Consider the following 23791-nt stretch of genomic DNA (forward strand, 5'->3'; position numbering starts at 1 on the left):
TATATTCCAAAAATAGTATAAAAGCATTCATGAACAGATGCATAATGATCACCTTCAAAAAAGGGATATTAAATATGGACATTACAATTTTAAATAAGTTACTATTTTCAAGATATACAATAAATGTCATCATGACATCCTCCTAATCTGAAACTTTATTTACAAGATTAATGTTAAGATGTAAATCAGAAGGTTACAAAACAACTAAAATTTACAGATACACACAGATTAGGTGTAAAATATTTTCATTTACCTTTCATGTATAAAATTATCAAAGATATAAATATATATATATATATATATAGAATAACAATTGATATTTGCTTAATACAGAACTCAAACCATACCTCAACTACAGAGTACTGAAAATATAAAAATTTTTCTTCCATGATCTTGACCACAATAATAAAGATACCTGCAACCTAATCATCTCTTCAAACCCAAGAAGCCACTCCTTCATCAACAAGTAACTTATTTATATATACAACCTGCAAAAAAAAAAAAAAAAAAAAAACAAATAAAAAATTACATCTTGTTAAAACTATATTCATGATTTATTATTATTAGTTAGTGTCTTTAATTTTCATAACTTCTCTATATCCATTCATTATAAATGCTAACTAAAAGCTGGTCACAGACAGAAATTAAAAAATAAACAGGAAATAAAATTTAACATCAAATATTAAAAAGTGTACCTCTCAAACAGATCATGTAAAACATATTGATCAATCAATTTTAGCCCCCTCAACAAACATGATCCTCCTTTTTCAAATTCCATCCCCACCATATTAATGACAACCAAAGATAGCATTGATAGCACTGTAAAGCAAGCAGTTTTTTTTTTTTTTTTTGCCAGACCACTTAATACAATGTTTCTGAAATTGTATTTAACTTTATGTTCATACTGAATTTCACATAATGATCCTTTTGAGAGATGCACTTCTTAACAGGCTGTGTCTTAATTTATTGCCTGTTTATTTTTATCTTCAATTTCTGTCTCTAACAAACTTCTTTTAATTATGCATTTATAACCAAGCAGATATAAGAGATAAGTTACAAAAATTAGAGCTCCTGATATATAGTTTTATATTCATGTTTATATCTAGAAGCCTTCATTATTAACTAGTGGCATAATCATATTAAGATAATATAAATGTCATAAGAAATTTACTGAATTAGAAAATCATATTTAACACCCCCTTGCCACATGTAGCAAACTGTTTGAAATATCTGAGATACTAAGGTGATATGTTCATTAAAGTAGGGAATTACTCGAAATAAAAGAGCTGCAAAGGAAAGGGTATGTACAACGACATTAACGATACCTTGATAGGGTTTGGGTGGGATAGTCTAGACTGAATCACCTGATCAAAATGCATAGGCAAAAATAAGGTTCTTTTCTTACATGAATGGAGATTTTCTTACAATTTTCAATAATTGATACATTTATAATTTTTTGCTGAGTGTCCATTAAATCTAAGGTTTTTTTTTAAAAATCATTTGTGCTCCACTTAGTTGAAAATTTAAATACAGCCAAACTTGGTTATAACAAGCATGGAAATAACGAGATCATGGCTGTAACAAGCAAAAAGCCATAATGATTTTAATTTACGTATATTCCCATACAATCGCTCACTGTTATAACGAGCATACTACACGGATATACCGAACAAATTTTGGCAACTATGCAATTCTTCATTGCTGGTAGTCGAAAAAAACCGAATTCTTGGAATAGACGAAAATGAAAAGGGTGACAGCTTTATGACCACCTGCATCGGATTAGCCGCCGGTTTATGACCGTGTCCTTCCGGGGACAGGGGTTATACAATAGTGCATTGCCGTTCCGATTATCTTGTATACACCAAAAATTTATTTTGGAATTTCTAAGAACTTTGTATACAGATCACTTTACTATTTTAAAGGAAAATCAGTTAAAAACGAACCCTTCCGTTGGAAACATGTCTACTAACAAAATAAAGTGTCTCTTGATTTGCAAAAAAGTCGAAATTATTCGTGAGTTAGAACATGGTGTAATAAACGTTGAAGTGCATAAAAAGTTTTCTTTGTCCTCTTCAAGTGTTTTCAAATCAGGAAAGATGACATCATGGAAGAATAAAGACATTTACATATCGGCACTGGAAAGGAAAATAATCGGAAAAAAAAAATTTGGGAAGTGCAAGGTTACAAACGTTGATGAAGTCTTGCTTCAATGGTTCACCACACAATGAAGTGCTGGATTTTCGATAGACGAGATAATCTCAAAGGATCAAGCAAAAAAATTTGCTAAACAATTTGAACATGACGATTTTGTAAACAACGGTTGGCTGGATCAATTTAAAAACCGACATAACATTGTTTATGCAAAAATTAGTGGAGAATCTCGATCTGCAGATCCAATAATGGCAAATGAATAAATTCACCATGTTTGGGCAGAAATCAGGAAAGATTTCAATGACAAAGACATCTACAACAGTTGTACTACTGCAGTAGGATCTAGAAAATTTGGGCAGATGGGCTGGGAAGTGGCAAATGAAGTTTAACATTGACAAATGCAAAGTACTGCATGTGGGTAGAAGTAACCCCAGAGGAAAGTACCAATTGTATAGTACTACACTTAGGGTGGTAGAAAATGAAAAAGAAATGGGAGTGATTGTGCAGTCAGATATGAAGTTTTCTAAGCAATGCAGGCAGGCTGCCAGAGCAGGTCATGGGATATTGTCAATGATGTACAGGAATTTTGTTAGCAGGAAGAAGGAGGTGATTATCCCTTTGTATAAGGCAATGGTCAGGCCTTGAGTACTGCATACTGGTCTGGAGGCCTCATTTTAGGAAGGATGTAGAGTTGCTTGAGAGTGTACAGAGAATGGCAACAAGATTGGTGAGGGGAACGAAAGGGTCCTCTTAACAAGAAAGGCTTAAGTTCTGCAAATTGCAGTGGCTAGAGACTAGGCACCACGAGGTGATCTGATTGAGGTGTATAAAGCCTTGAATGGGTTAAGCACGCTGAATTCTGATGGAATTCTTCTGCTTGCTCAGATTACAAACCTGAGGGGACATAAATTCAAATTGAGGAAAGGCAGTTGTAGAATAGATGAGCGGAAATTTGCTTTTAGCCAGTGGGTGGTTAATTGCTGGAACAAACTTCCATCTGCTGTTGTGGAAGTTGATAGCTTAAATAAATTCAAGGCAGAACTGGACAAACTTTTAGAGGGAATTGATGTCAGAAATTTTCTTCTTTTTTTTTTTTGACTGATGCTACATAAGCTTGCTTTCTTGCATCATATGCCTCAATTACTACTACTACAATGCCAGCGAAAAGACTTTTTATAATTTGACACCTGACAATACATTTAAATTCAAAGGGAAATGTGTTTGTGGAAAAAAAAAAATCAAAGGCTCGCTTGACAGTGCTTGTATGAACAAATATAACGGGAACTGGAAAAAAAAAATTGTTCGTTATCTGAAAATTGTTAAAACTTCAGTGTTTCAAAAACATAAGAAAACTTCCTGTGGATTACACGCAAACAAGAAAGCTTGGATGACTTCGGATATTTTTCGGCAATACGTAAATGATTGGAATAAGGAGCTATTCAAAAAGAAGAAAAATATTTTGTTGTTAGTTGATAACTGTCCTGCACATCCCCAGATTCAAAATTTTTCCAACATTAAACTAGTGTTTTTGCCTCCCAATGTGACATCAATTTTACGACCAATGGACACAGGTGTAATCAAGAGTTTGAAAGGATTTTATGAAAGATTTCTAGTTCTTCATCTGATCAGTCAAAGAGAACAGAAACTTACCGAGTCTAAATCGATATTGGATGCTATAAATTTATTGAATGATGCGTGGAACAATGTTACTTCGACAACTATATTGAATTGCTTCAAGAAATCAAAATTAAATTCAAATGAAATTTCAATTGTAGATGAAGAAGATGGAAACAAAGAAAACAACTTACCATTATCTGAATGGTTGCTACGTAACAACGTCGTAGGTTTTAATACAGATAACACTGATGAATGCGAAAGTGAATCAAAATTAGTGCCGACAATCTCACAAGTTCAAGGTACAATGGACACATTAGTCATTTTTTTTTTGAAGGAACTGAGGCAAGTAATGAGACCTAACGCGTTGAGTGTTTTAAGGGAAAATTTAAGAAATATCAAAGTGAAATCTTTAAAACAAAGATCAATTTTAAGATTCATAAATAAAAACTAATTGAAATCGTGTTTAGTATTAAGTGTATTGTAGTTTATACAAGCATATTAATACAAATAATATGTAGTTATGTACTTATATTGTTTTTTCTCTCTAATATTTTATTTTGTTTTTTTGAATCTATCTTTTTATCAAGTTATTGAGAATTTAAAAACATAGGAAGTAGATTTAACTCACCACTGATATAAAGTGTTCATTGTTTAATGACCCCAGGGGTTCCCCCATCTCTGCTATCACTGATATAGTGAGTAACAGTTATGAGGAAATTCTGTCGATCCCTTGTTGCTCATTATAACCAAGTTTGACTGTAGTTACTCTGTGTATGTTTGTATTAGAAACACTGAAATAAAGTTAAACAATATACAGGGTTATTATAAAGTCCTTATGCAGTTTTAAATTTTCATAACTTCCATTCTATACATGATAAAATCAATCTGTAAAAAAGGGTAAAGAAAATATTACAGTTTTACATACATTTATTCTTGGGATTGTTAATTCTCAACATTGCCCACTGTCATTATGTATACAAACTGAGATATGATTCTGAAGTTCTACAAATATGTTTTGCAGTTGATTTTCAGTAATACCCTGAATCACATTAGTTATCCTAGTCCAAAGATCGTCTAGAGAACGAGGTTTTATTGAATGGTTTTAACATGCCCCCATAGAAAAAATCCAATGGGGAAAAAATCTGGTGAACATGTTGGACAAAAGATCGGTCCATCTGTTGGGAAAATTTTCATTCAGAAACTGCCTAACACTGAGAGCAAAGTGACAAGGTGCACCATCTTGCTGAAACACTGTATCATCTATAAATCCTAAACATGTTTGTTGGGAAATAAAGTATGCATCATTTCCAAATAACTCTCACTATTAACAACCCGTCCTTCAAAAAAAAATATGGCCCAATTATGCGATCTTTTGCTAATACCTTAGGGGAATCCCTTTCATGTTCCTCAACTTCTTGTGGCTTTTCAGTATGGCAGTTAAGTCTGTCACCTTACCACTAATGTGAAATGTTGCTTCATCAGAAAACATTACAAATATTCCAAATTCCTCTAAAAACTCACCCCTGAAAGGCTTAAATAAACATGAGTTACAAATACTGATTGTTTCTTTACTGTTAACCACTATGTTGTGTCACTACAGCGGTAGCAAATAATATCCAAAGGAAACTTGTGAAACTGAATAATTCTTAGATATAAAACTGAATTATTAATACATGCAAAACACTTGTGGAAAGGTCAGAAAACATACTGATTTGACTTACCGAATCTCCTTTAACTTTATAGAGCTTTACATAAGGATTGCAATCAGGTGCCAATCCAACAGCTTCTGCTCTTAACAAACACTGACTGCAGAACTTTTCCAGGAGTATTCGTGCTTCATCACACCAGTCTTCCTCATCTGAAAAAAAAAAAAAAAATGTAAGCATTCCATCATTTCAATTTTGTTTATTTATATGACACATAATACCATAGACTGCACAAACAAAATGTGTGTAGACAAGTAGGGTTTTTTTTTTTTTTTTTGGTGATCATTTAAATACGCAGACTGGTGCAAGATTTTGCTTACCGTGCGAATTTTCCATAACTGCCACTAGAGGCACTCTCCCTGATTGCTACTCAGCAAACTGTGTGCACATGCCAGTACTTGTCAAGCTAGCGTTGCGTGAAGAGTTTTTTTAGTCGCACTTCACCAATGATCATTTTGAAGCAAGTATCATGTCAGATATACAGTGATATGTGATTTGTTATTGTGTCAGACAGGGCTTAAATGCATCAGAAACAATTCAAGAGAAAAATGAAGCATATGCTAATGATTGTCTTGGCAAGACGGCTATATTCTAGTGTGACTAACTTTCCAGTGTGAAGTGATTTCTCCATCAAAACAATGCCAGGCCCCAATACGGCTAACATTGTCAGGCAGTGATCACTGCCACATCCTCCTCATTCATCAGACTTAGTATTGTATGATTTCTTCTCGTTTCCACATCTGAAGAAAGCTCCGAAAGGCAAGCTCTTTGCATCCGACACAATGATGCAAGCAGAGCCACAATGGAAGCACTTCAATCTTTCGAAAAATGGTTTGCAAGAAGCATTTAATGCGTTAGTATGATTGTGGCGAAAGTGTGTAAAGTTCAAGGGAGAGTATTTTGAGAAGGAGAAATCCATATAAGATTCAGATGACAATTAAGATAAAATCTTGCACCAGTCCGCAAATTAAATGATCACCCCTCGTATATGGAATCCAAGGTAGTAAGATAGAGGACATATCATTATCAACAAAACGGCATGATGAGGAATGAAATAAAACTGTGAAAAAAAGTTGAAATCAATTTAATGACAAAAAGGCAGCACCTTACTGTGTATCTGAGACAAAAAATTATGAAATACTTTAATTACATGATTTTCAAAAAAGGATTAAACAGCACTTCTAATGTCAAGCTCACTGATTAGTTATGTACTAAAGATAACAGTTCTATAGCAAAAGATCAGAGTGACAGACTGAGATGGCAAAGGTAACATGTCTATGCATATGAATTCATGAGACAAACAGATCAAATAGGGAAGTCAATCTTAGAATGAAGAATTTTATATATAAATACAGGTTCATGATAGGAGCAACACACCCAAGAATTAGTGCTAAAAGACAGATATTTAACAAATTTTTCAGAAAATTTCTAATTTGTTTATCAAAGTGGTAATTTAATTAAAGTTTAAAATAGGACACTAGATTATGTCACAGTAAAGATGTAGTAATGATACTTCAACTATAATTTTGAATAAATTTAAATGTGCACGTTTGTGTGTTTAAGATGTAATTTATGTTTATACAAGATAAAGCAAACTATTTTGACTTCAGTTTGTATATCAACAAGACAGATACAACGTTCCACTCCCTTATCACAATATTAATGGAGGGTTTAGGCCTAACATAGACAAGTGGTCAGAAGAGAGAGAGAGAGTGTGAATGTGCAGTAGCACACACTCTGAGTGGGCCATTGTTCAAGCCCAAATGAGTGCTAAATATGATTAAACTCCTCTGAATTGGTGAATATGCCATAATATAAAAGAACATAGAGCTGTTATGAAGTGCTATACAGATATGAGGTAAATACCATGTTTTTCTCCCTCACTATAAAAATGGCTAGAGAAAAATGCATTTCATTTGGTGTAAATATCATATTTACTGGATGATAATAACATACCCAGATTTTAGGAGCATTTTATTGGTATAATTTAGCACCTTCAATCTGATGCAACAGCATACAAAAATCTCTTCTGTTTTGTACCCATTTTGTCAGGACAATAAATTTATAGATAATTAAAATTACTGTACTAAATAAAATGCATGCTAGCGAATAGCAAAGAGATGTTTTCTTTTAGCATCAGTGACACTCATTTATAGAAAGGATTACGGATTCTCAAAAATCACAGACAAGGCCAATCAAATTATTACTAATACCGATAATTCAGATTGATTGTTGCACTTAAGGATTTGAAACTATAAGCAGAAAAAGGTTTTTTTAGAAGGAAACTTTTTTCTTTTCTTTTTAAATTGAAATAAAGGACAAGTTATAGTGGGAAATGCAAGAATTCACTCAGACATACTAAGCAATAATCAGGGGTGGCCAACTTTTTCTTGCAGCTTGCCACATTATGCTGAAAGTGCATTATGTACCACTTAGGGGCATATCCACAAGCTACCAGAATTAATAAGCCTTCCCAATCTGTGCCACCATTTTTTTTTTTTTTTTTTTTGTGCTAATTATGTGAAGAACTTTCTGTATACAGAAAGCACTTGTTATAAAATAAACATAATTGTTTTATTAACTTGATATAGGTTAATGAATAAATGTTTGCCATTAGAGAACTGATATCATGAGGAGCTCACTAATGCTTTACATGAGTTAAATTAATGCTAAAAAGTGTGGTAAATATGAATTGTAAGTTCCCATCACATTAAAATCCAGATTATACTTTTTGGCAATAAAAGTGGAATTTAAACTGTATACTCATTTTTGATTTGATTTTTTTTTAGAGACCACCTCCCTCCACATTATTAGATGTGCCACTTAACTAACTAGAGCTTGATTTAAAAAAAAACCAAAAAAAAACTGCACACATTTGGAACATAAGACAAAGCATTTTAGGCAACATTTCTCATGGGGAAAAAAAAAAAAAAAAAAAAGAAGAAGGAAGTGTCTTATGCTCAGTCTCTCTCTCATCAATAAACTTCAACAAAAATAACCAAGCATAATACCAATCACCTAACTTTTTAATTTTATTTTAAAAAATTTAGTACAGAAGGTTAAAAACAAAATCATCTTTAATTAAAGTACTGGTGTATTTATTAAGCAGCAAATCTACTACTCTCAGAGTTTGATTTGATGTACAATTATATGTATTCACCATTTTTTCTTCTCATAACAGATTTATACAATAATATTTTAATTAGATTCTTCTATCTATCAAAATAGAAATAATCCTGCCAAGCCAAGATATGCCACTAATAGTTTTCTTTTCACTACAGCCTTTGAGGATTTGTTAAATATGAAAGAATAAAATAGTATCCGTGTTAATCACAGTAATGAATTTTCCCAAAAGCTCTTTTACTGATAAGTTTCTTAAATTTACATTTTGTTCCTTTTTCTATAAAGCAGGTTCCCATTATGGAAAAATGGAAATCTTCATACTTACTGTTTGCAGGTTGTATATTGGCCATATAGCATTCCAAGGATTGAAATGGAAGCGTTAAGAAATCATTTCTGCAAGACAAGTATAAAAGTATTTCAGTGAAAAAAAATGCATTCAAGAGTGAAAAAAAATGCATTCAAGGTGATTAAATTACTACTATTTATAAAATTATTACTATTATTATCCAAGAATCCAGATGTTTATCAACATTAAAATTTCCAACCCTATCTAGTTTTTAAAACCAATACACAGATCTATGGTGTATACAGGATGATATGGTGCATAACAGAATGAACACTCATCAGTACCTATGGTACTGGTGAGAGTTCATTCTGTTATGGTTAGTATTGTGTGATACTCGGTGCAGTGTTTGAATATTGTGTATATGGTGTAGATAGTGTTTCAATTAAAAAAGCACCAAGGTCTATCTTTCTTACTGTTAGGTTTAGATTATGTGTATCAATTTTTAATAAAAACTTATACCATTCTTCCAACTAAATTCTTTAGTCACAGGTTATGTTTCTACAGTACTTACTTCCGAAATCTGTTTAGTTTAAGTGAAGTGAATGGAATTAAGAATTGCGATTAAGAAATTTTAGTTAAAATAAAGTTAAGAATAGCCCCAAGGAAAGAAGTACACCGCTCTTTTCTTAGGTTGTCATACACGAACAAACTTTGATATGAATTAAAACACAAACTAAACTAGTAAAAATGTATAGTACTATTCTTTCTTCAACTAAATTCTTTGGTCGCAGCTTATGTTTCTATGGTACTTACCTGCTTTTTAATTCATATCACAGTTCGTTCATGTATGACAACCTGAGAAAAGAGCGGTGCAATTCTTTCCTTAGGGCTATTCTTAACTTTTTTTTTTTTTTTTTTTAAACTACAATTTCTTAATCAGAGTTCTTAAATTCCATTCACTTCACTTAAACCAAACAGATTCTGGAGGTAAGTACCATATAAACATAAGCTATGACTGAAGAATTTAGTTTAGATTATATTGAAATATGACAAAAGATCACACTGGTTGAAATTTTTGGATTTACATGAAAACTGAATTAAGTAATTTAGACATTATGATTTCTGAATTTAAAAAGTTTGCCTAATCATTTTGCTCAATGGGAAAGTTGTTTCCCCAATTTAGTTTAAAAAAAAAAACAACTTATTGGTATACTTTTTACCTTCAAATAAACCAATTTTACTTGAAGGAAAAAAAAAACAACCAAACAATGGTTGTACACAAAGTCTGTCATTTTAACTGTGTAGAGTACAGCCAGCTGGGGGTATGTGAGTGGTTGTGTCACATCTCCTCAAGCTACAAACATACTACATTTGCTTTTTAAAAAAAAAAAAAATAAATAAATAATAATAATAAAATAAAAAAATAAAAAATTCACATTCCATAAGTATACCAATAATGTTTTTAGATGAAACTGAGGAAAAAGAACAACTTTCTTATTGAGAAATAGTAAAATCTTTTAACATTTTTAATGTTAAATTCAAAAATTTCAGCCCAAATATGACAAAGGGTTAATATGACAAGTAGCCTAAACCTAAATAAAAGACTGATTCTGGTGCTTTTAACTGAAAAATTCTGTATTTATTCACCTTATATTTTTGGTTACCTTGTCAATGTAGGCACATGCATGTGGATACAGGATTTGCTGTATCAATAGCAGTCTCTCACAGTTACAATAAACATTCCACATACAGTTGAGAGTACCTCCTTTAGTCACTAGTTTCAACCCCTACATTATATTGCTCAGATCATAACTCAGATGAAGTATAATATTATTTCTACCAAAAAATTCAAAACTAAATTTATATAATAAATAAATCTCAGTAAGGTTACCTCATTTGTCTCAATGATGTAATGGGCAGTTTAGCAAAACCACCGTGATCAAGAAATTTTACTTCACACAAACCATCTTCTGTATCATCATCATCATCAAATATATAAGTTATCATACCCCTCTGCCATCCATCTGGTGTTGGTACAGCACATATACTTTCAACTGTAAATAAAAGAAGTAATTTTCATACATTTTTTTCTTTAAAAAATGTTCTCTAGACTATATCAACAGGACTTTCATTAGTAACAATAATAAACTAGGGACAGCATGCAAATGGCAGCATTTCTATCTTCTCAAAGCCATGAGTTAAATACGAAAAACAAATGTCATCTGCACCAACTATTCCTAGAATTTAGTCATCTCTATCATCCCTTTCCTTAGAGCAATGCCTTTTAAACTGTTCATCATACATGACAATGCCATATAGCACAACCTGAAATAATTAAGCTTGCCCAACCCAATGTGGATGCTATTTTATTGCTCTTCCAAAACAACACTACCACAGCCATTGAATCAAGGTGCAACAGTTGCATTTCAGAGCTTATTAAGTACATTTTCAATTGCATTTTGAAAGCAGTGGAACTTAAAAAATTCTGTCAGACAATGTTGGAAAGACTACATTCCTGATTGTATGCTTGACAAAGAGTCATGTCACTCAATGAAGAGGGCCATCTGCTATGAATGCCTATATGAGAAAGAAGCAGTATGTTTTATATTATTTCAGGTGAGAACAAGCAACAATGACAGATATACACAAGTTTTCAGTCAGTAAGAGATAAAATCTGAGAGAGAGAGAGAGAGAGAGAGAGAGAGAGAGAGAGAGAGAGTGAGTGAGTGAGTGTGTCACTTTCAAAAATGAGTATAAGCCCAAGTCTGCCAATATTAATGGAGGAAACAGTATCCCCCAACAGAAAAATAGAAATATTAAAATGCAAAATACAATTTACTGCCTAATTATTTAAAATAATGTATTAATATAAAACTCTCGGTTTTTTACTGAATTTTTTACAACGTAAAAAAAAAACTTAGTTGGTGCCCTCACTCCCATGCAAGGTCTGAAAGAGAAAAAAAATGTTTTTAAGAAACATCATTTCCCCTATTTACATTCAGTGTCATCTTCATCTCAATTCTTGGGATGAAGATGACAAATCTTCTTTCTCACAAAGGCAACTAAGGCCTAAATGTGTCTTCCTAATTTGAAAATCTGATCAGCAGCAGCATGTCAATTAAATGCAGACAAAAGTTTTCTATCCAATAAAGAAAAATTTATGCAAAATTTGCTGCATTTCCTAGATGTTGCAACATTGTAGAGCCCTGTAGGTTTGAAAGAGACTAAAAAGTGCTAGACCTGATATTTGCATAACAGGGACAGCAAATAAAGATATATTTGAGAGTTAGTCGAGTTTTACATGAAATAAACTGAGGACTTTCACCCATAAGTGGAGATGGGTAATTGTGTGTGGCAAATGCACAGACATGCTAATACAACTTCCTCTTGTTTGTTTTGGTGGAAGTTAGAAATCCACAATTGTGGTCTAGTTTTAATTTGGAGTTTATTATAAGCTTGTTATATCTGTGCCCATTCAAGACTGCATTTTTTTTTTTTTTTTTTAAGAAATTATGCTATTAAAATTCATGTAGGAAACTACAGAAGAAGACTGGACAAATGGTCAGTTCAGTCAGCTGCATGGTGTGGTTTTCCATTTCCCAGAATACTACAGTGTCTGGGTATCAGCAATGTTATTTTTCAACTGTTCTTGAGTGTTGACAGTGACAATTTCCTTCAATACCACATGAGAAGAGAATATTTCAAATAGCTGATACTGCAATGAGGGACCTCAACCTTGCAACTGCTATCTTTTCAAAAGATAATGACTGCTTTGAAATGTATTTGAGCTCAATACCCATCACTTGTTTACCCTTTTGACTACTTTGTTTCAATAATAATGGAGATTTTCCAAACAGAACTAAAAATTTTCTGAAAACTTAAAACTATAAAAAGAACAGTTGCATATAACGCTAACAAGATGCACAAGTTAACCTACCTGTAACTGGCTTAGGTAGTAATGGAGTTTCATTTGATGCATAATTAGCATCCATATTCTTTCCAAGTGTATGCAAATATGAGAATGTCGGATGCGTGTACTGCTGTATGAATAAATGTCCACCAGATGTAACTGCTGGTACTATAACATCACACAAAACCTTATATGGCAACTGAATCTTATCAGAGAGAGAAAAAAAAAAAAAAAAGGGAGAGCATTATAAGAAATAATAAGTTACACCTAACAACCTAAATTCATTATATATAATTCATTTAACTTCCTTTAATGTTTATAATAAAATTTAGAATTTGCTCTGATTTAAATAATAACAAGGACAGAATAATAAGTTCAGTTCAGGAGCTGTTTTTCCATTATAAAATACAAATAATACAAAGGTTCGCAGGACAGCAATGAAGATATTCTGCTGCATCAAGATCTAGAAAACTACACAGGTGGGAAATTAGATGTGAAGACAGACTTTCTTCAGTTTTGCTATAGGTATGTTTCTCCTTTATAGTAATTTAGACAGTAGGGAGAAAGCTTTATTGTAAGTTAAATTTGTTCATGCAGAACTGTTCATTTAATCTATATCACAACTGAAATTAGAATTCAAATCTATTAATAAAATTAGTAAATTTATAGAAATGCACAAGCAGCCTTGAAGAAAACTAAACTAGTGAGCAAATTCCTTCTTCCTGGTTTTCATACTGCCTTTAGAAATAAGACAATTAATTAACTATAATTAAAAAATCTAAAATAAAAATTTATAGAATATCAGGAAATTCCATCACTGCTTTTATATTGATTTTAATTTTATTTTATGAGCAGATAATACAAAACATCACTGCTTTTATATTGATTTTAATTTTATGAGCAGAATTTAATTTATGGTATCACCTGTTCAGTGTATAAAATTTTAACCACATAAAGGCCTCAGGCTGAGAAGAATAGAGAAATTTTTAACATGTTGCAATTGTAATTTTCCTAAGTTTTAGGTTTGTAATACATCCAGTTAAAAATAGAAATTCAAAATTAAGAAAGACTTGAAGATAAAAATAAAAAAGCCTACTATAACAAGCAACTGACAAACAGCTGCAAGTAGATTAAAAGGAAATATTTGATAACTGCTTGTTAAAGCAGTCTAAGTCCTTCACTACAATTTAAATTTCTTCAAGTTTTGTGGTTTGTTATTTGGTTTTTAGGAGCATTAGCAACTAAGGCCATATTGCTCCAGGATATGTGGTGGTCATTCCCTGACCTTTCTGCATCCTCCATATTTGGTGGTGGCGGGCTCGAACCCCGGTCTAATCAAGAAGCGTGTGCTACAAACTGCTGCTCCTTCCCACCTGTGTTTTTGTGGCTACCACAGAATAAAGAAGGTAATTTTGTATATTATTATTTAATTTAATAAGCTAAAAACCACAGTAAATCAGGCCTTAATCTTAGACCACACTTCATTTAAACTTATCTGGATAAATTATTAAGAATTGCCACTGCCCTTCCAGTATGCACAACTTAAGAAATGTGAGTATTTTGACTTCTATTGTCACTCATCTTGTGATACATGTGTATATTCATAATTAATGCTATATAACCTTACTGCCATGCCACAACAAAAGTTGTGGTTGTACTTGTAATTCAATTATATAATTTTGTAATTAAAATTAATGTATCTGGTTCTTATTAAATCTCTAAATGGCAATGCAGGTATTGTAAATGAGTCATTTTTCAGCTTAGTTGTTAATATTCTGAAAAGTGTCAGTTTTAAAGGCAGAGCTTCCATACCAAAGAAGTGCTATCTAATCTTTAAATAGTAAAAAAAGAAATCTTCACTAATTCAGACACTTTGTACTTTAGTTTCCTACTCTAATTTAATTAAGGTTAATATCAAACTATTCCTAGCGATAAATCATCTAATAATATAACATTCACTTCTCTGGGTGATGGTGGTGAATCGAGGAAGGGGAAAAATAAATTAATAATTTTAATAAAATACCATTTTACCTATGATTGTAGTAGGTAAAACTGAGTATTTCATTGAATAAGAATAAAAGAAAACTAAAGTTTTAGTCTTTTAACTTACTTTCTCACACAACCTGGACTGAGCTTTATCAGAATAACCTTATATGGCATAATGAAGGCATTTTAAAGTCCCCCCCCCTCTTATAAAGAGGTTCAGCCCACCCTCAACAGCTCTCACTGATTATCATTTCAGAAGATGAAATATTCCCCACATACTGTATAAGCACTGCTTCCTTGCATCTTTTTGCCAATACTAGTACATATGTGAAATAGGGTGAGTAAATGTCAAGATGGATAAAGACATTACAACAAAGCAGTACATCACTGATATTTTTAGTGCTATTAGTTTACAGCACTATAAAAAAATACCAGATGTACATACCAGTGAAGATATTAGTTTAAATTCATATGCAAAAAAAAAAAAAAACTCACCATTTGATGAGATGCTAATGTACATAAAGAAGTACTATTTTATGAGGGAAAAAAAAAATAATAATAAAAAACACCAATTTTCCATAATGCAATACTGAGATATTCATGGCAGAACTTAAGGCTTAAGTTGCATAAGAAAGTCAACTAAAGACAAACTTTAGATGCAAGAAAAAAGAAAGCTTATAATACAGCAACAGCCAAAAAAAAAAAAAAAAAAATTTCCCATTTCACCAATCCGGTCACTCCATATGTTTGTCTAGTTCAGCCTTAAATTTATTTAAGCTATCAACTTCCACAACAACAGATGGAAGTCTGTTCCAGCAATCAACTACCCGCTGGCTGAAGGCAAACTTCCACACATCTATTCTACAACTGTCTTTCCTCAATTTGAATCTATGACCCCTCAGGTTCAGTTTAAAATTAGCCTAGATGAAAAAAATGCATACCTGATCAGAATAGTCTTACCATTCTTACTTATATATATTAACTACACCATACAGCTTTTGTTATATTAAATATTAGAAGTTAAGTTCGCCACTGTGATTTAAAACAGAAATAATCACTTTTGCTAGGAAAAAATAATGCACAACATCCTTTAAGTTTCTGATTGGTTCATCAAATTTTTATAAATTATGCACATGTCACTTTCCTCCAACTTCTGTACTACCAAAATAAGAATTTATTTTTTAAGCTTTAACTTTCCTAATATACAGATAATGACTTGTTCTATACTAAAGCATTAATAGTTACAGAAACAATTAATTTAATTATTTACTATCTTAAAATACTGTTATTGCAAAGCACCCTGAAACCTAGAAACCCTCAACATTTCAAAGTATATATACTTCAGTGCCAATCAGTATTTGATATATAACTACATGAAAAAAACCATTCAAATTGGCTGAATTCAAAAATAAAAACATTTGCCTACATAACTGTCCACACCATTCATGGCAGAGAAGTGACTATGAAAAATCTGACCTGTAATAGATATTAGGCATACATACAATGTTCATCTGAAATGGAACATTTAAAAATTACTTTTAATGCATTTATATCAGGGCATAACAAATCCTGTACACCAAATTGCCATTGCACCAAATATTTCCTGCGACATCATTTTAAAGTTTTTCTGTCTTCATAATATGAAATAATCTAATATTTTCAACATTGTTTTAGCACAAATCTTGTTGGTTGAAAGAGCTGTTTTGTATGAAGAAGAATAATAGCTCTACAACCAATGAGATTTAGCTTTTCTTATGACAATATCAAAACGAAACAGATACACTCCTACAAACAGTTTAAGGTGTATACATGTTGTAATATACTTCAAAAGTCATTCAGAAATTTTCATAAAATTGACTTACTTGTTGTGAAAGAGGTATGGTAGTAGGCATAACAGATGCCAAAGATTCCAGAGAAAGTTCAGGATACTTATCCTTTGGAAACCTCAAGCGGATTTTATCAAGTGCTTTATGGATATTTTTTGAAGTTCCTAAAAGAAAAAAAATAAGTCAAATAAACATTCCTGATTTTGGGGTAGCAGAAGGTTCTATTACTGATTTCTCCACAATTAATAATTCATTTTACAAATTGAATTTGCCTGAGAAGAGCAAGATCACTCCCCTTATGCACCACTGACATCACAACTTATTTTTATATTTACTTACTCAGCTACTACTGATGACAAAGGTTTCTGCTTATTACTCACAACTGTAAAAACTCATTTTCTTCATATATCAGCTTAAGGATTATTAAATTTGAAATTCTCCACCAAATAAAATATGGCAATTCACCTTCCTATTCTCCTATGCAAAAATAATTTTAATAACTGATATACAAAAATGGAAAATTTTTTTAACTTTTATTTATCTATTGTCTAATGTTTCCAAGAGTGACAGGTATCACAAAAGCATTTATAAAGATATATCACTACCTGTGGTTAATTCAACAAGTAAATGATTAAGCAAACCATGAATATTCTATAAGAGACTGCCAAAAGTTCAAATATTCCAGGATACTGAACCAACCTTTCATATGAAAAAGTTTAAAATGGTGGAGATAATATATTCACCATATAAAATGCACTGCATTTACAATGTCTATTATGCTTCAGGGGCACCCATGTGTGGTCAATATATATATATATATATATATCCATATATATATATAATTATGAATAAAAATTAAAATTAAGTAAAGAAAGAAAATGGATTTGAATTTGAATAGAGATAAAATGAAATATCAATAATATGAATTATGGATCAGGGACACTGCAAGAGCAAAAGGTACCCTACAACCATAATGTATATATAGAAAATTATTTTAATGTTATGTGCAAATCTTTAATTTAACTTATGCTAATAATGAAAATACCGTGTACCCTGGGAGCGATGTATGTTGAATAAAGGGGGGAAGAACGGAAAAGAGTAACGTTATAAACAAAGTGCGAATTTTGAAAAATGCAAAATTTGAAAAGAACGACCAAGGTAGAAATAGCATTGCAGTATCTTTCATAATTTCTGTGTCTTCTTCAGAGGTCATCCACCTAAATTATGAAAAAGAACAGCAATACTCTTACTTCTGTTTCTGACATGTTCTGTATGTCAAAAAACACGTGTACGCGGACACGTTGTAAAAAATAATTTAGAATATAAATTTTGAATAAATAAAATACAAGTTAAGCAAAAATATTATGCCAAAGTATAACATACAGAACATGGATGACCTTACAGAAGTAAGTAGCCCGCCAAAAAGAGAAGACAAAGGAAGCGAGTGTCCGAATGACAAGAATGCCAATAACTTACCGCTACGTGACCGGTCGACAAAAAAGAAAGAGCCGGAGGCTAAACCGTGTATATATGTGAAGAAACGCTAGCGGCACCTAGCGTTAGACGAATTTTGGTGTATGTATATTTTGTAATTTACGTAAGCGGTGGAGCTACGCTAGGTTCAAGTTAAGTACATGATACTCAAACTTCCGGGATAGCAAAGAAATATAATTGCTTACAAAGTAGCAGTAGAGTAGCTAAACTTTGTTAAGGCGAAAAATTATGATTGGGTATAGTAAGAAAAATAGTACTCTGATATTGCTTTCGTTACACTAATCGCTCACAGAGCATAAAATGTAGAATTTAGTAAAGCAAAAAGATGATGAAATTAGGGATATGAAGTTGGGCTAGGGTAGTTCGGGGTTGCAAACCCGTTCCTATAGTTAGGACCCTGAACGACTGTCCGAGAGTAGGTGCATCATGTACTTAAGTCAGTTGTGTTAAAGTGTAAGATATATATAAGTTACAATTAACAAATAAATAGATAAATAAATCAAGATATAATCAAAATTAATTAAGATATAATTAAAATTAATTACAAGATAATTACAAGGTAATACACTATGTTAGACCAATCGGTGGGTACAAGTTTTCCAGACCGTAAGACACCAAAGAGGCCTAGTGTATTGTTTTTACACTATTTACAAACTTGATGCGTATGGGAGTAATTATTAGTTATAAACTAATAATGCTGTTTATATTGATATCTATTAAGTTTTTGTGCCTTAATATGTTAAGGGCTTTATTGATATGATGACGCAGGTATTTTAATAGGAAAAAGATTTCTGGTCAGTTTACTGTATAATGTTCTGATGTTATCAATAACTGTTGTTTTGTCGCTGCATATCGTTGCTATTCTGATGCATTGTGCTAAGATAACATTAGCATGTACCTGTTTGGAAATATTGGAATTCCATTGTGTATAGTTTACTATGCTAAAGTTGAAAGCTTCACGTTTGTTGTACAAATTGATGGAGGCTAATGCATATTTATGTTTGAATAGGGCGAATGTATGGCTAATTTTTGCAAAGTAATACAGTCAATAATATTCAAACCTAATATTCATAGGCAACAACCAACCTGTATTAAAATTTTTGCAAAGTAATACAGTCAATAATATTCAAACCTTTGATTTCCATAGCCTATTTACCAGTATCAATCAAACCAATCTCAAATTGGTACTCAAAGATATCTATGATAAACATAAGAATTTTATTTCCTGCAACACCTATTACTGGAAAAACATACTTAATTTATGTATTTCCAATAATTTCATATATGATGGCGATACAGTATATCAACAAACCAATGGAACACCTATGGGCAGCCCAGCCTCATGTATAATAGCCAACCTATATCTATACTGGTCAGAAACCTCATTTCCACAGGAACTAATACTATTTAGATATATAGATGACCTCATAGTAATTAACTGCCCGAATTTCATCCAGGATTATGTACATCTATACCCTAGCGAACTTGTACTAGAAAGAACTAACAATTCTGACACAGCAGCCCAATTTTTGGATCTAGACATCAATATAAAAAATGGTATAGCCTCCATCAATTTGTACAACAAACGTGAAGCTTTCAACTTTAGCATAGTAAACTATACACAATGGAATTCCAATATTTCCAAACAGGTACATGCTAATGTTATCTTAGCACAATGCATCAGAATAGCAACGATATGCAGCGACAAAACAACAGTTATTGATAACATCAGAACATTATACAGTAAACTGACCAGAAATCTTTTTCCTATTAAATACCTGCGTCATCATATCAATAAAGCCCTTAACATATTAAGGCACAAAAACTTAATAGATATCAATATAAACAGCATTATTAGTTTATAACTAATAATTACTCCCATACGCATCAAGTTTGTAAATAGTGTAAAAACAATACACTAGGCCTCTTTGGTGTCTTACGGTCTGGAAAACTTGTACCCACCGATTGGTCTAACATAGTGTATTACCTTGTAATTATCTTGTAATTAATTTTAATTATATCTTAATTAATTTTGATTATATCTTGATTTATTTATCTATTTATTTGTTAATTGTAACATATATATCTTACACTTTAACACAACTGACTTAAGTACATGATGCACCTACTCTCGGACAGTCGTTCAGGGTCCTAACTATAGGAACGGGTTTGCAACCCCGAACTACCCTAGCCCAACTTCATATCCCTAATTTCATCATCTTTTTGCTTTACTAAATTCTACATTTTATGCTCTGTGAGCGATTAGTGTAACGAAAGCAATATCAGAGTACTATTTTTCTTACTATACCCAATCATAATTTTTCGCCTTAACAAAGTTTAGCTACTCTACTGCTACTTTGTAAGCAATTATATTTCTTTGCTATCCCGGAAGTTTGAGTATCATGTACTTAACTTGAACCTAGCGTAGCTCCACCGCTTACGTAAATTACAAAATATACATACACCAAAATTCGTCTAACGCTAGGTGCCGCTAGCGTTTCTTCACATATATACACGGTTTAGCCTCCGGCTCTTTCTTTTTTGTCGACCGGTCACGTAGCGGTAAGTTATTGGCATTCTTGTCATTCGGACACTCGCTTCCTTTGTCTTCTCTTTTTGGCGGGCTACTTACTTCTGTAAGGTCATCCATTGTTCTGTATGTTATACTTTGGCATAATATTTTTGCTTAACTTGTATTTTATTTATTCAAAATTTATATTCTAAATTATTTTTTACAACGTGTCCGTGTACACGTGTTTTTTGACATACAGAACATGTCAGAAACAGAAGTAAGAGTATTGCTGTTCTTTTTCATAATTTAGGTGGATGACCTCTGAAGAAGACACAGAAATTATGAAAGATATTGCAATGCTATTTCTACTTTGGTCGTTCTTTTCAAAAATCTGCTATTTCTACCTTGGTCGTTCTTTTCAAATTTTGCATTTTTCAAAATTCGCACTTTGTTTATAACGTTACTCTTTTCCGTTCTTCCCCCCTTTATTCAACATACATCGCTCCCAGGGTACACGGTATTTTCATTATTAGCATAAGTTAAATTAAAGATTTGCACATAACATTAAAATAATTTTCTATATATATATATATCCAATATGTTAAATTAAATAAAATAAAATAAAACATAAGCCAGTAGTATGGCAAAAACTGTAGAGCGAAAATTAACATAAAAATAACCCAAATAAACAATCGAACGAAAAGAAGGAATAGATATAAATAGTAGCCCGTAAACCCTTGTATAATTTCGAACTTTTAATCCAATTAAAACTATTTTTCGCTGCATAAGGACCACCGCCGTACAAATCCTCTGCATTGGTGGATCGATCGGAGGAGGGAGGGTGAATTGGTACTTTGATCTTTTCACCATGGCGACGATTTGTATAGCGATTGAAATGCAGCGATTCCATGACCATTATTGGCCTCGTGGTCCTCTGTCGATATGAGGCATGATGGTCAGTCTATTTTATTTTAAATTATTTTGATTTTGTTATTGTCTGGTAGTTCCTTTAACCCTCTTTTGGTGATATTTCACGTCTTTCGGAACTGGTACCTCTGGGGGGCACCGCTAAATTAATAAATAATTGGCATTAGTCTAAAATTGTATAGTTTTAATTGGATTAAAAGTTCGAAATTATACAAGGGTTTACAGGCTACTATTTATATCTATTCCTTCTTTTCGTTCGATTGTTTATTTGGGTTATTTTTATGTTAATTTTCGCTCTACAGTTTCTGCCATACTACTGGCTTATGTTTTATTTTATTTAATTTAACATATTGGATGTATTTCAGCTTCATATGGAGGAATTGCATGTCGCTGCCTCTAATGAATGCTTAATTATTTATTTCTTTATTTCATTATAATTTAACTTTATTTAATATAATTCAATGATAGTAATATATATATATATATATATATATATATATATATATATATATATATATAAAAAACTACTCCATTCAAGGTAAGAGCATTTAAATTGGGGTTAAATTTTCTGTGTATTTAGAATAGAATTTTGTTCCTTCTCTCCCATATCTGATTCTGTGTCAGCTATTAATGTTGGATAGTTTAAGGTTGTCACATATCTTCTTCCCTCTTTACTCTCCAGAGTAAAGAGGGGAGAAGATGTGACCTCAGTAAAAGAGTAAATATGGGAGAAGACTACTGTCTCTACCTTACCAGAGTGGATCTGTCATATGAATGTAGATAAACTGGATGAACAGACTGATAAGGTAAAAGTTAACAGAGCACTAGCACATTTTCTCGGTTTATATGCATTGCACAGGAATATTTGTAAAAGAATAAGAGAAGTTTACCTCAATATGATACGTAGAACACTTCCATATGATACTCTCCAGAAATTAAGATGAAAACAATTAAAAAATCTTACATTACAGTAAGGAATAATTAACAATAATTAAAAATCAAATTGACTTTTAATTGTGTTCATTTGATTTTTAATTATTTTTAATTATTTCTTACTGTAATGTAAGATTTTCGATTTTTTAACTGTTTTCATTTTAATTTCTGAAGAGTATCATATGGAAGTGTTCTATGTATCATATTGAGGTAAACTTCTCTTATTCTTTTACAAATATTGATATAAACGTAGAACGTATTGAGCATTATAGCTCTGGTTCATACTATCAAATTACATAGGAATACACCTAAACTGAATAGTAAACAGCATTGAGATACTGCATAAGCTTGCTTTCTTGCATCATATGCCTCTACTAATGCTAATGTGTTCTACGAATCATATTGAGGCAAGAAAGCAAGCTTATGCAGTATCAACTTATCTTGGAAGCTACTAGGCTTTACATACCAACTAAGAAATATTGTTCAAGGTTTAGGCCTAAATGGATGTCAGATGAACTAAGGAGACATGGCAGAGAAGAAAAATGCATGGGATACATATAAATTAATGGGTGACATGGAAGCCTATGATAGATATATGCTGGTTTGTAACCAAGTCACAAAGGAGATTAGGCAGGCAATGGCAGATTATGAGAAATCCTTGGCAAAGGATGCAAAGAAAAACAGAAAAAGAGTTCTTTACCTATGTAAACTCTAGAAGGAAAGGGATGAATCAGATTGGTCCACTGGATATTGATGGTTCAACAGTTGAGAATCCTGCTCAGGTGGCTAACAAACTAAATGAGTATTTTGCATCTACATTCACACATGAGGAGTTATTCAGGAAGGGGAATGCCAGAGGTGAAACAAACTCTGGCAGTGAGCTAGATGATTTTGTAATAACTGAGAGGAAAGTGAAGGAGAAATTGTTGAGGATAAACATAAAAAAGGCACCCGGGGTGGATGGGATCTATCCAATTATATTAAAAGAGGCAGCAAAGGAAGTAAGCAAACCCTTAGCCATAATTATGAGAGCTTCTTTGGACTCAGGGTAGGTACCCATAGACTGGAGATGTGCAAATGTGAGCCCAATTCACAAAGGAGGATCAAAGGCTGACACAAGTAATTATAGACCTGTGAGTTTAACTTCTGTTCCAGGAAAATTAATGGAGGCACTGGTTAAAGAAGCACTGCAGGATCATCTAGACAAGACTTCAGTTATAGCTTGGACACAGCATGGTTTTGTTAACGGAAAGTCTTGCTATTTATTTTGTTATTTGGTTTTTTTTTAGGAGCATTAGCAACTAAGGCCATATTGCTCCG

At 32.2% G+C, this 23791-nt stretch overlaps 1 protein-coding gene across 1 annotated transcript in view; it reads right to left on the reverse strand.

The window, feature by feature from the left end:
- Nucleotides 1-425: 425 nt before the first annotated feature.
- The window catches only part of LOC150086162 (A-kinase anchor protein 1, mitochondrial-like), a 35373-nt gene continuing 12007 nt past the window's right edge, over nucleotides 426-23791 (reverse strand). Inside the window, exons 3-8 of the mRNA XM_090374814.1 lie at nucleotides 16642-16769; nucleotides 12821-12998; nucleotides 10775-10937; nucleotides 8923-8990; nucleotides 5490-5626; nucleotides 426-488 (exon numbers count right to left, since the gene is read on the reverse strand). Of these exons, the coding sequence (XP_090230940.1) occupies nucleotides 435-488; nucleotides 5490-5626; nucleotides 8923-8990; nucleotides 10775-10937; nucleotides 12821-12998; nucleotides 16642-16769 (728 nt within the window). The 3' untranslated portion in view covers nucleotides 426-434. The remainder of the gene's footprint in view (nucleotides 489-5489; nucleotides 5627-8922; nucleotides 8991-10774; nucleotides 10938-12820; nucleotides 12999-16641; nucleotides 16770-23791) is intronic.

The sequence above is a fragment of the Mastigoproctus giganteus genome, chromosome 5 (genome assembly GCF_048544385.1).
Source record: "Mastigoproctus giganteus isolate SK-2022 chromosome 5, ASM4854438v1, whole genome shotgun sequence".
Taxonomy (NCBI): Eukaryota; Metazoa; Arthropoda; class Arachnida; order Uropygi; family Thelyphonidae; genus Mastigoproctus; species Mastigoproctus giganteus.